Raw genomic sequence first — 14250 nt, 5'->3', positions numbered from 1 at the left:
TGCCTTCATCTGTCTTCTACTGACTGATATTGTCTGATTTGACTTACTGCGCCTCAAGTCAAACTTCAACTAACTTTGGCAGAATTCGACCTACTTCGAACACTTTTGACTGTCTTCTATTGCTTTTGATTGTCTTCGACTAACTACAACTGCGTTTGATTTCCTTTGGCAAACTTCAACTAAATTTCATTGTCTTCGACTAACTTTGGCAGAATTCAACTGCCTTTGGCAATCTTCCACTGCGTTTGAGTACCTGCAACTCGACTGACTAAAATGGATGTCATACAACTACAACTGACTTCATTTGACTTCAACTGCCTTTGTTTGACTTTCACTCTCTGCCTACAACTACCTTCAACAACTTATGGCAGAATTCGACCGTTTTCGCAATCATTTCGTTGGCTTTCACTGTTTTTGGCTGCCTTCAACTGGCTTGAATTAAACTAATATATCTCTGACTGTGCCTGACATTAACTGCCTTCGACTGATTTTAACTGCTTTTGACTCCCTTCATCTAACTTTGCCATTCTGCGTCTGCCTTTGAATGACTCCAACTGCTTTTGTTTGCTTTTCTACTGACTGATTTGATCTGATATGGTTTACTGCGCCAGTTTCTATTACCGTTGGTAGAATTCAACTGCTTTCGAATAACTTTAAGGGCATTCGACTAACTTCAACTGCTTTCTACTTACTTTGGCTGTCTTCAATTGACTTTGATTGTATTCGGCTAATTTTGGCAGAATTCAACTGCTTTTGGCAATCTTCCACTGATTTTGAGTGTCTGCAACCTGCAACTCGACTGACTTAAATGGATTCCATACGACTTCAACCGACTTCGTCTGACTTCAACTGCCTTCGATTGACTTTAACTCTCTTCATCTGCCCTTCAACTGCCTTCAACTAACTTCAACTGCTTTCGGCTTCTTTTGGCGATCTTCAACTGACTTCTGGCTTCGACTTTCGACTAGCCAACTGCCTTTGAATGGCTTCAAGAACTGCCTCCTATAGACTTTGATTTCCTTCGAGTACTTTGTACTGCCGTTGACTGACGTCAACTACCTTTAACTGCTTTTGTCTATCTTTAACAGAATTTTACCTACTTCGAAGTTTTCATTAGTTCAACTGGCTTAAATTGCTTTTAATTGCATGCGGCTGCCTTCAACTGTCATTTACTTACTTTGATTGTCTTCTTTTGACAGAATATGACCGAAATCTAAATTTATCACTGGTTCAACTGCTTCTCACTGCTCACTGCACGACAGCTTTCGACTGTCTTAAACTGGCTTTGACTGTATTTGGCAGTTTTTCACTGTCCCTGAAACTGCCTTCAACTACTTCCAACCGCCGTTAATTGACTTCGACTACTTTCAAATGCCTTTGAAGGAAGTCAACTGCCTTCGATGATGTGGGCAGAATTATGTTGGCAGAATTATGTTAGCAGAATTTGACTGGCTTTAGTTGAATTCTTTGACTGCGTCTGACTTCGACTGCCTTCAACTGATTGTTACTGCTCTGTAATGCTTTTGACCGAAATGTATTGCCTTAGTTTGCATTCAACTGCTTCTGACTGCCGTTTACTTCCGGCAAATAATTTTAATTGGAAAAATAAATTTGTACTGCTTTTGGCTTACTTTTACTGCCTCAAACTGTATTCAACTGCTTTCGATTGCCGTTAACTATCGGCAAATGATTTAAATCAACTTCACTAACTGTCATCAACTGCCTCGTACTGCTTTGGAACAACCATCTCTAACAGCCCTTTACCCTTCCATTTTTTCTTCCAGACAACTTCTACTTCGCCCAGAACCAGGGCCGCTTCGTGCCATCGTACGAGAACCCCCGGAACGGGTTTTTTCCCTCGTCCATCCAGCGGAACCAGCCGCCCGACTCGTACCAGGAGCAGACCCTTTTCGTCGGCAGTAGTGCCGCGAATGGTGGCGGACGGCCCGGCCGGGGCCAGACCGGAGCCAGCCAGGTAGAGACGGCCAACGACGACGGACCGCTGTCCTCGCGGAGTGGCGTAACGCCGTCGTACTTCCAGTTCACCTACACGGTAAGTGGGAAATGATCAAGTTTTTTGACATTTGATTGCGTTTGTGTGCGATTTTGAACAGCTTTTGTGAGGTTAGATTAAGCGTGTGACTTTTTCTTGTAAGTAGATTTGTAGGTTAGGTTAGTTTGAGTTGGTTTAACAAGCGGCAACACAGGTCAACGGCATTTTGGAATGAATTTGTGCGTTATCGTTTGAGCTCATCGAGCGTGTGATGAAAACATAACCTCAAAAGTTGTGTTTCCTAATTAAAATTGATTATCTCGCTGGAAACCGTGCGGACAAGTTCACCCCAAACAAACAACAACTTGGCGAGATGAACTACTTGACGATAAGGGTGTGTGTGAGAGAGGTAAACAACAACTCCGAATGACCTTGCCACAGATTTTTTTTATCGTCGATAAACTAGAGAGGCACCTGTCACTCTCTTGCTGGTAGAGTTTGCACGGCCCACTGAAACGGGTTTTCAGCGGTGGAGTGGATTGTGATTAAGAGGGAAGGGAGATAAAAAATTGTAACACTTGCTGTACGTTAGCAATTCTTCGCCGACGGCGCTGTCTCTACTTGGTGATTTGTGGTGCTGTGGGGTGAACTGGACCCCTTGAGACTTTTAGGTTATGTTTTCTTTCGAAATTTGATTAATTTTTGGTGATATTTCTGTGGTTGACCCTGAAGATGCTCCCAAGTGGGCCGAAACGTCAAAAATTCAAATTTTAGGCCCAAGTAGTCCATTTCACCCCCTACGGCAACCATCCAATAATAACCACTTTCAATCTCAATTATGGCAATCAAACCGGTGTGTGTGCCGCAGAGCAGAAAAGCGGGAACAAAACCGGAATCGGTATAATTAAGCAAAAGCCGGGTTGCCAACAAAATCGAAAGTGGTTGGAAGTTGGAAAAACTGCTGCCGCGAGGCAGCGAAAGGAAAAGCGTTACGAACTCCAGAGTTACAGTTATCAGCGTGAAAGTGTTTCGTTTTCTTTCTGTTTTCCCCTCTTTTTCGCTAAATCCGTACTGGTTTGATAATGGCTCAACGACCTTCTAAAATGCGCGCGCAAATATAATCGACCATTACGTTACACTTTTTGTTGTTATTCTCTCGCGAATTGGTGTTAAATGTTTCGGTGTCAGATCTTGTTGATTCGGCAAGTGGAGGCTGCGAAAATGTAGTTTTGTGACACTACTTTTGGCCGAAATGGATGAATTGAACGATTTTCGAGACAATTTGGACGGGTTGACGGTTTGAGGTCGTGTTAGTTTTAATTGGTCTGGTTTGGGGGTTTCCAAGCAAACGGAACGGGGTCAATAGAGTCAACTTGCGAGCTATTTTGCGAATTTATGAATAAAGATTGATTAGATAGCTTTTTGTCATTCAGCAGTGTTGCCAAATTGTGAGATACAAACCATTTCGTTTCTTAATGTAACGCGGAGGCGTTACGCTTTGTATTTTATTGATTTCACCAAAATAACACAAAATAACAGCAAAAGAAAATAATTTCTTCTCAAACCGTTCTAATCCTTCGGCAGCTGCCTCCCGTCACGGCATGGCTTTCCGAGATACAATCTTAACGGCTTCCAACAAAGTGCGGTTTGCCATTGTCCAAACTCCTCTCAAACTTCCAGCTAATCATCAGCCCAGCTGATCCTGCATTCATCACCTGCGGCGCAGGGTTGTCTATCTCGACTCCCTGCGGATCGCGCGAATATTTTCGTCCAAAACCTTACCTCTTCGCTTGATTTATTGCATTTCAAAAGCTGAGCGGTGCTCTACGCTGATGAACACTTCAACTTCTTCAGCGCAGCGCAAATTTACATGCATCTTAACACGGAAAACATGCCAACACAGAAAAAAATTAAAAACACACAGGCGTTACGCGTTGTATTTCGTCGATTTCTTTTAACCAATTTGTAGATTGGCACACAATTCACCAAGCGTAACGCTTGCGCGTATTCATTTTTTTCATGAACTCCGTGAACTTTCCAGCTTTCATGCTCATTATTCACGGCTGCAGTAATGCATTATTTTCCGTGCGCTCATCATCATGGAAGATGTTTTATTGTGCGAATTATGCAGCTATGGATACACAGCTTCAGAAGATCTTCGCAAAGAAGCGATACCATGAATAGTGCCCAATCAAGAACCTCGGCGGCGGCAATCAGCATTCTTCACCTCACGTGTCTAGTTTTGCATGGCTTTGTTTTGCTTTTAGCAGCAATTCGACGAAGAAATTAATTTTACCACGGACGATTAGCTGGGTTCTGCCGAGGGCACTTAAGCTTGATAATGGAATAAATAACTCAATTTGATAAGCTTTTGAGCGTTACGAAGTGGAGGCTCATCAATCTTCTTCTGTGTGGTAACAATTCCCGCTTTGATCTTCCAAGTTTTGGGAGGTACTTTCCACAAACCTCGAACTTATCGACAAACGACTCAAAGTAGTTAAAAGGTCAACTCCGAGCTAATCTCCGCGCGCTGATCGATCTCGCCAAGGCCATCTCGTGACGCCAAATGCCAACCAACTCTGCATAATTTGATGAAACTCGGAACCGCGCACTTGTCTCGAACATGCAACGGAAACACCCCGTGCAAAAAAGCGCGTAAAGTTCACCAAAAAATCGCCTCATAAAAAGAGGGCAAACAACTCACTTCTCACGAGACGCACACGCAAACGGTTCTCGACGACCACCGTCACCTTTCGAAATGCCCGCGATTGCCGGGCTCGGCCAAGCCATAATGAGGTGTTGTTGAACAACCTGCCGCGAAGAAGCGGCTAAGGTCATCTGCCTTCTGACCGTGCCGCCGTCAAAACAACTAACCAGCCACTTTTCCGGTAGCTTCACGGGTGTCTTTAGGCGATTGGAGCCGGCCCGGGCGGTGGTTCTTATAGAGTGGAGTTGAAGATGAACGGCGAAGTTGTTGGGTTCGATACTGTAGATCTAACCTCATTTTTTTCGTTGGTGATGATCGTATGACTTGCTTAGGGCGGATCCTAGACCTTTTACTTTGTTTATATTTTAAATTTCAAGATTCATAATTCCCAAGTCAAACTTTGTGTCTAGATTCCCGCTCTATGATAGCATAGAGATTCGATGAACTGTGCGTTGTTCGATGATCTGAACCATCGGGCAAGGTATTCAAGTTGGACAAAGACCGCTTGAGGAGTTCTCGAAGAGGTGCAGCCATTCAAGAGGAAGAATGCACTCCAACATACACGTCTAATGTACAAGCTTCTGAAGAAGTCAACGGCCAGAAACCGAACGAGGTTAGGCGATGGGTTCGTCCGGCTATCGTAAAAGTTCGCCGAAGACGATAACCCCAAAGCGTCTGTTCTAGCTGAATGACCTGCTGATGAGTCGGTTGTAGATGTTGGCGGTGACCTCGAGGGGGGCATACTTTTCACAAACGACCTACCCCTCGCCCGGGGCTTGTAAACAATAACAAGTGGTGGTGAAATCATGTGTGTGTGAGGGGTTGCCTTCGGTCAATGCACAGTTAGGTTCTGATGCCGGGTTGGATGCCGTTTTTTTGTTGGAAAGAATATCTTGTAGAAGAATTGCTTGTTTTAACAACAATAAAAAAAATTGACTGCTTTCTAGTGGATGAAGAGCAAAACGAATCCTTGAACTAAATGCCGAAAAAAATCACGTAGGAAAAAAAAGAATACATTTTATTTTTGACATAGGGGAGGGGGAAGGCATGTATACACAGCTAAAAAAGTAGTAATCCAGCTGCGTGTAAAAGTGCTGGGTGTAAAATAAATATTGCATTATTTTATGCAATTTTATGTAATTTTATGCCCTGAAATATGTAGTCCATCAGTATGGGAAATCTACTTGACCGAAATGTCAAGCTGATATATGCGTTTATCCTTCTAGCTTTACATCGGTCTGATGGCCGAGTGGGCTAAGGTGCCAGTCCTTACTGTTGGTGCTGGGTTTGAATCCCGTCGGTTGCAACTTTTTTTTTGTGTTTGCAAAAATTGTACCTGCAGTGTGTAATATTAAGTGTTTATTTTGACGAAGGAGATGTGCATGCTTTTGCATGCGATTTTACCATCGGATTTTTTGCTGTGTAACATTGGGCACCTAATGTTGGCTAATCATCGCTTTGACGCACAACCACAGCTTTTTAAAAGCGTTTTCAACTGAAATCAATTTATAAATAGCTTAATGGGAAGTGACCAAACAGATTTTATAGAAAGTTTAGCAAAATATGTTGTTTAAATAGTGAAAGTCGTTAATTTAAACCCTTAACCTGTCAAACATATAATATATTATAAAAATCATCAAAACAAAACCACTTTTTCCTTTTTTTCTTCAAACTCGAGCCTACTCAGAAATGAGTTTTTGAATTTTTTTTTGAAATTAAATATGTCTTTATTGAACTCTCTTATAATAATTACATTTCATTTACATTCTAAGTGGTATGGCTAAATGCTCTTCATCTTTGTTGTATTTTTCGTTTTATTATTAACTGTTCACATTCATTCATTTATTTCAAATTGTTTTACATATTTGCATTTAATCGAATACATTTGGGCAAAAAAAAAAGAAAAAATCACTTTAACAACTAATCCTAACTTAAAACTAAAATAAAAATTCTTTGAATTATTCAAAATCATTAGAACGAGTAAACTACGAACTGTATTTTAAGATGAATGCTCCAAGGGTTCTTACTTGTTCCTGGCGAGTTTTGCACCCACGCAGTGTTGTTGTCATCTCGATGAAAATGTTCAGCAGTACTTGTGGTGAAAACAGGTCACTGCTGCCTTCATCCGTTGCTGCTGGTTGGTTTTCCCTCGGTTGCTGTCTGAAGCCAGGAGGTGTTGTGTTCTCTGCAACTTTTTGCCGCTGATTCAACGGCAATGGCTGCAGATTTGGAACCACTCGAACAGATCCCGCTCCAGGTGACGCCAAAGCAGGAAAATCCACGTCCGTGAAAGTTGGTGGTGTTTTGCGACGATTTGGTTGGTGCCTCGTCGTCGCTTGCTGCCGAATTTTTACAAACTCAGCACGTTTTGGGCAGCTTCGATTCTTGGTCGAATGGTCGCCGCCGCAATTGAAGCATTTGGCTTCAATGTTCTCGTTGATTGATTCGCAAGCTTGAGTTTTGTGCTCACCTCCGCAGGTTGCACAACGACTCTTGATGAAACAGTTCCTTCCACCATGCCCAAACTGCAAACAGTTCGAACACTGCGTCACGTCACGGTGCACTGGACGATAACGTTCCCAAGTCACAATGATGTTGAAAATTGCCCGAACTGCCTTCAGCTCAGACGGCGTTGTCGATCCTTTCTCGAGATGAACCAGGTACAGTTGATCACGATACTTGATGTCCTTGTTGTGTCTCGTCATCTTGAAGACTTCGATCACGTTCAGCTTAAGAGATTTGAGCTCTTCTTTCAACACATTCACATCCATGTCATACAGGCCACGGAGGACCTGTTTCATGGGGCGTTTACCTGGATCGTCATGGCTGTAGTATTCAATCTTTGTGTTATTCAGGAAATCCCGAACGTAGTTGTAATCCTTTCTGGTAGGTAGCAGAATTTTGAGTCCATCAGCACACAAGCGAATGGAAGCTCGTAAAGCACCAGATTTGATAAACCCGGTCAGCCACTTTCGCACCGAATCCGATGACGATGTTTTCACAAAAATGGGTGGCAACTTTTCCCGTCGTTCAAATTCTTTCTTCTCGCTCACGTCCACAGGGAGGGTAGCAAACTGGTTTCCAGACGAATTTTGAGCGTCCTTGCTCAAACTGCCTGGCTTTGCAGGTAGCGCGTCGGCATTCTTTAGCTTCTTCAAATCTGCCGATCCTGCTGGTGAGGACCGCCTCTTTTTCTTGCCGTGAGGCATTTTTTTGCACTTTTTAGCACTTTTCAGGAGCTAATATCGAGGAGTACCTCACTGATTGGTGGTCCACAAGGGAATAGAAATGAGTTTTAAATTTTTTGACATTCACCAATTTCTGGTTGAATTCAAACCGTGTTTTGTTGATTTTACTTGAATTCTGAGTGAAAATCCCCCAGACTTGAACAAAACGAACCATTTCTAAATCATTTCTAGGTTTGTTCAGTTTTGAAAAAAATTGAGTGAAAATTACACCAACTCACACAGCAGTTCCCTGACTCCTCTTCGATTTGCGTGAAACTTTGTCCTAAGGGGTAACTTTTGTCCCTGATCACGAATCCGAGGTCCGTTTTTTATGTCTCTTGACGGAGGGGCGGTACGACCCCTTCAACTTTTGAACATTCGAAAAAGAGGTGTTTTCAATAATTTGCAGCCTGAAACGGTGATAAGATAGAAATTTGGTGTCAATGGGACTTTTATGTAAAATTAGACTCCCGATTTGATGGCGTACTCAGAATTCCGAAAAAACGTATTTTTCATCGAGCAAAAAACACTAAACAAGTTTTTAAAACTCTGCTATTTTCCGTTACTCAACTGTAAAAAATGGGAACATGTCAATTTAACCCTCTACTGCCCAAATTTTTTTTCGAAAATATTTATTTTTCCCGTGTTTAGGAGGTCATTTTGAGCAACTTTTGTTCTACGAAAAACTTAACTTCTCTTTTTTATGTTTTTCCTTGCTTTATTTTTAATATTTTAATTTGAATTTATCTTGTTTAGTTTATGTTTGTTTTTGGTAGTATTTGGCCTATTCTACCACCTAATATAATTATATTTTGCCTATCTAATTTTTTCACGTTCACGCAGTCACTTTTTAATTTTTTTTGCATGTTTTTCACATTTTCTGCTATAGAATGGCACCATCTTCATTAAAATTGCAAAAAAAAATGCGTAGAGGCATAGTCTGGGACACTACAAAAATTACTTTATACTTCTTTTTCCTGAAAATATAGGAAATGTTAGTAAAAAACACAGCCGAAGTTGATCCCTTAAAAAATATCATTTTTAAAAACATTGGCAAAGTCACATTAAACAAGTTAAACTTTCAACCCTGAAATTTTCTAAAATTTCAAAAGTTCTTCTTTCCAATACTTTTTAAAGATCAAAAATCGGTTGGAAAATTGATTTTTGGCGATTTTTGAGATCGAAGCCTGTCTTAAGGCGGGGTTAGGTTGTAGAGGATTAATGAACTTTTCGAATCTACATTGACTATTTTTTTTATTTAGAATAAAAATTTTCATTTTTAAAATTTCGTGTTTTTATAAAAACTTTAAATTATCTGCTCTACAACTTTGTAAAACATTGTTACACTCTAAAAAAATACCCTGCAAAGTTAAAAAAAGACGTAATTTTAAAATGGAAAATGCTGTTCTAAATAAAAAATAGTCAATGTAGATTCGAAAAGTACATAAAATTTCCCATAAAATGACATGTTTCATTTATTTTTACAGTCAAGTAACGGAAAAAGGCATAGTTTTTAAAACTTTCTTAGTTTTTTTTTCGACGAAAAATACGTTCGGGCGTCCAATTTTACATAAAAGTCACAAGCTGCAAATTATTGAAAAACATCTCTTTTTTGCATGCTCAATAATAAAAGGGGTCGTGCCGTTCCTCCGTCATGAGATATCAAAAAACGGACCACGGATTCGTGATCAGGGACAAAAGTTACCCCTTGGGACAAAGCTTCACGCAAATTGAAGAGGGATCGGGGCAACTTTTCCTGATTTCGTGTGAGTTGGTAGAGAATTACCCACTTAGAAATGCTATATTTAAAATGAGTGGGTTATAAAAAAATAAAATAATAATTATGAAAAAAAACAAAATTGCAAAGGAGGAAAGGGTATATTTAAACTTGGATATGCCTTTTATCACATTATTCTTTCGAGTTCTAGAGCTTCGCAATTTTGTTTTTTTAAAGATTGATTGGTTTGAAAACTGAATAATTTTGTAAAATTGTATACAGTGTCCGTTTTTTTGCAACTCGAATTTTTCAAATATTTCTGCTTGCCAAATTATTCATCAATTTTTAAATATTTGTTCGTTATGAGCCCAAGAAGACGGCATTTTTTGGGCACAATTTTTACATATTCGGAATCCTCGAGAAATTCTGTAATGTTTTCAAAATCTACAACAGTGAATTTGACAACATAGAGTTACTGGATTAGCTTACAGCTTTCAAAGCACTATGCATTATTTGGGCTTAGAAACTCATATGATCATCCACTCGCATCTGTCAAAAAGGATGACTTGCAAGTTTTAGTACTTTTTGTTAGGTCGAGAAAAAACTAACTGAACTGCTCACTTCTTAAAATGAGAGTTTTCGGAAGCCGTTCTTAATTTGCATAAGTTGCTCAATCTGAGATGATGAGTTTCGACTCTGTTGAAGCGTTTTTTGAAGTTCTTTTTTTGTTTCGTGGGAGTAACCCAAGAGTCGCTCACGAACAAAAAGTGAGGTTATGCCAAAGTGCACTACAGAACGATCGCGAAGCGCGATAACGCGCTCGTGCAATTGTATTTTAATTTTTTTTTGTTTGTTTGTTTACATTTGCGATTCCCATCGCGCGTTCGAGACACTAAACGCTGCCTGCTAATGGCCGATTAAGTGTGTCATTAAGTGCTTCGACCGGCATAGAACACTAATTAGCAACGTTCTTAATGCTTTGAATGCTGCTTTTAAACGGCACTAACACAGCTTCGGACCAAGAATCAGCACAGTTCAGCAACACCAAACGTAAACAAGGGAAGATTTCACTTTCGTTTGCGCGTTTGGCGAGATTCCGACGGTGGGATAAAGACTCGCTGACTCACTCACGTTGTAGAATATCGCCTCACTACACACGATAACGTTATGTTGGATTAGCGAGGCACATCAACCTCCCCCTTCCCAGTACTGGGGAGCGAGAATCGTGAGTAAACAGCTTTGGAGAAGATCTAACGTGCGGTATTGCGTCATGGTTCGTGTTTGGAGGAGGCGTGATTAGGCGAAAATTGATGATCATTAGCTGAGTTGAGCTCCCTCCTTCTTGGGTGAGGTTATGTTTTGGTTGCTACTGGAATTAAATCAGATAACTTGAAAAACTTAGGATGTCAACCACCTTTTAGGTGTAGCAATATCCCAAGAAACTCAACTACCTCAAAAATGCTTCATAATTACGTAAAATTTGTGCTTTTAAAGGTTATTCAACACTTGAACCACCGCTAAGCTATCATGTAGCCCAGAAACCCAGAATCTCAAGTGTCCACGTCCGTCCAGCAAGCCCTCAAAGAGCTCCAAAGATCTTGAACTGACCATTCAACTCGTCGTCACAGCTGCAACCTACACACACTTTGTAGGTCGTAAATGTAGCGCCCAGGTCTAATTACTTGCGAGCACTTGGGTCTCGAATAATCGTGGGCTCGCGGAGGTGGAGGTGGTGTCAGTCTACAGCAGTGTTGTCGCTTTAAAAAAGTTCCAAGAACTTGAAAAAAAGGCGGTGAAACTCTTGTACAGATAATTGCCGTGAACAACATCGCTGCGCGATGAGGAAAATCGAGAAAATCGAATGTGAAAACTGGGTGAAAATCAGGGTGATGCAACGAAATTCGATCCTTCCGAGGGCTTCATCATTCAGGCGGCGGTAGTGGCGGATTGTTGCGCTTGGTTATGCTCTATTTGGCCCTGAGCTTTTTTTATTGTTGTATGATTCTTTTTTATGCAAAATGATGAGGCTCAGCAGACTTCCATGTTTGGAACAGCGGCACGAGGAATCTGAGCGGAGCCGCTGCGCTAGTGATTGATTATGGCGCATCAGTGCTTTGGACAATGTTTGCATAGACTAGTATTCAAGACAGTTTTGAAGTTTGTTTGCAAAACTCAATTATTTGTGAATTTGTTTTCGTAGCATGTTCTAGAATTAAGAATTTTTTTTTTTTTGAATTAAATATACTTTATTGAATCTTTCTTATAATAATTACATTTGGTTTACATAATAAGTGGTCAGCTGTGGCTCTTCAGCTTTAGTTTGCTTTTCGTGATTTAAACACTGTTCATTTTCTTAACTTTAACAGTATATAATTTATCATTTTTGTAACACTAGGTACAATGAGGAAAAAAAAAATTAAGAAAACATAACCTAACCTAAAACTAACTTAATCTTACCATAAACTAAACCAATCCTTGAATCAAGGGGTATTCAGATATAGCACATTTTTCCCTGAATTTCAAACATTTTTCTTGAATCTTCTGATCCAACATTTTTACTTCTGCTAATTCATGAACCTCACTTGATCTTGTCCAGCCAGAAACATTCAAAACCATTTTGAGTACCTTGTTTTGGACACGCTGGAGCTTCAATTTATGAGTTCTAGCGCAACATTCCCAAACAGGTACTGCATACTCAATAACGGGGTAAATTATTTGTTTGTAAACTGCTAGCTTATTTTTCAAAGATAGCTTTGATTTTCTGTTAATTAAAGGATACAAACACCTGATGAGAATGCTGCACTTGTTCAATATTTTATCTACATGCTGCCGAAACAATAGTTTCGAGTCAAGTATGAGACCTAAATAGACAACTTCCTTCGACCAGGGTATCGAAACATCATTCATTTTTATCAAAACATCATCCTTTGGGGCAAATCTGGCCGATTTGGAAAGTGGAAAAATGATGGTTTGAGTTTTGGCTGCATTAATGCGAATTTTCCAGTCGCCAAAGTATTCGGAAAGAACGTCAAGACCCTTCTGAAGGCGGCCAACTAAATATCTGGTTATTTTACCCTTATAAATAACGGCAGTGTCATCAGCAAAAAGTGACAACACACCATTACCAGGAAGAGTAGGCAAATCAGATGTAAAAATATTGTACAGAAGTGGGCCAAGAATACTTCCTTGGGGAACCCCAGCATCAATGTTGAATAATCCAGAAGCAATCCCATTCAGAAAAACCCTGAACGATCTCTCCGAAAGATAGTGCTGGATAATTTTGATAAGATACATTGGAAAACCGTATAAATACAGTTTATGTATCAAACCATCATGCCAGACATTGTCAAAAGCCTTCTCAACATCCAACAAAGCCATAGCAGTTGATTTAGACTCAAGCTTGTTCTGCTTGATGATTTTAGTTACTCTCGTAAGCTGATGAGCAGTATTATGCCCCTTTCGGAAGCCAAACTGCTCATTCAAAATTATATTATTATCGTTGGTAAAATCCAAAAGCCTTGAATAGATGACCTTCTCAAAGAGTTTGGACAGACTACTCAAAAGACTAATGGGACGATAACTTGTTGGCGATGTTGGATCTTTTTGAGGCTTCAAAATTGGTATGACTTTGCCCAGTTTCCAATTGGTGGGGAAGTATCCAAGTTGCAAACATTTATTGAAAATATTGGCTAGATGTTGAAAGAACTGATCACTCTGTTTTTTCAACACTAGATTAAAAATGTTATCAAAGCCTGGAGCTTTCATATTTTTCATTTGTTTAACTGCAACTTTGACTTCCTCACCAGAAACATGGGAATCTGCAGGAAATTCAAAGGTAGAGTCATTGATTGTTGAAATACTATTGGCAACTGATGTTTCTTTACGGCTGGTCATGGAAGCGCCAAGATTATGTGAACTAACAAAATGAAGTCCAAGTGCATTTGCCTTTTCCTCGGATGTAATCAAAGGAGAATCCTCAACAATAAGAGGAGGAATAGGCTTTGGTTTATTTTTAAGAACTTTTGAAAGTTTCCAAAATGGTTTTGAATAATTCCCAAGCTGGCTTACATGTTTTGAAAATTCTTGATTTCTGATATTGTCAAGTCGGTCTTGTATGATTTTGTTCAAATTGTTCACTGAAATCTTTTTGTCATAGTCCCCAGTCCGTTGATATTGTCTCCTATAAACATTCCTAAGTCTAATCAAGTGTTTAGTATCTACGTCAATATCAGTTACCTTAAAATTAACAGGAACCTCCCGAACGTTGGCAGCCTCTGCTTGGTTGATAGCCTGCTGGATCACCTCCAGCGAACGATCAATATCAGCAGAAGTTTCCGGGTGTTGATCATAGTCGATGTTGCTGTCTACCACTTGCTGAAACTGCTGCCAGTCAACGTTGTGGTAATCTTTCCGGGTTGGTTGCCGCTGCGGAGTAACGGAAGCTCCAACCTCCACAACCACCGGATAGTGATCAGAACTCAACTCTTCAAACACCTCAGGATGAGCCACGTTCTCAGCCATATTGGTAATGAAGAAGTCGATGATTGAGTGATTCCCAGACCGAGCCACCCTCGTTGGACGATCCGGACTCACAACGTTGTAGTAT

The 14250-nt window shown here is 40.3% G+C and overlaps 1 protein-coding gene across 3 annotated transcripts in view; it reads left to right on the top strand.

Annotated features, from left to right (window-relative positions):
• The window catches only part of LOC120414393 (mucin-5AC), a 140146-nt gene that overhangs the window by 71502 nt on the left and 54394 nt on the right, over positions 1 to 14250 (top strand). For all 3 annotated transcript variants that reach the window (XM_039575571.2, XM_039575569.2, XM_039575570.2), the window contains exon 2: positions 1785 to 2053. In XM_039575571.2, coding sequence (XP_039431505.1) covers positions 1785 to 2053 — 269 coding nt within the window. The remainder of the gene's footprint in view (positions 1 to 1784; positions 2054 to 14250) is intronic.

Source organism: Culex pipiens, chromosome 3, assembly GCF_016801865.2.
Source record: "Culex pipiens pallens isolate TS chromosome 3, TS_CPP_V2, whole genome shotgun sequence".
Taxonomy (NCBI): Eukaryota; Metazoa; Arthropoda; class Insecta; order Diptera; family Culicidae; genus Culex; species Culex pipiens.
This window is presented reverse-complemented; position numbering and strand designations above follow the sequence as displayed.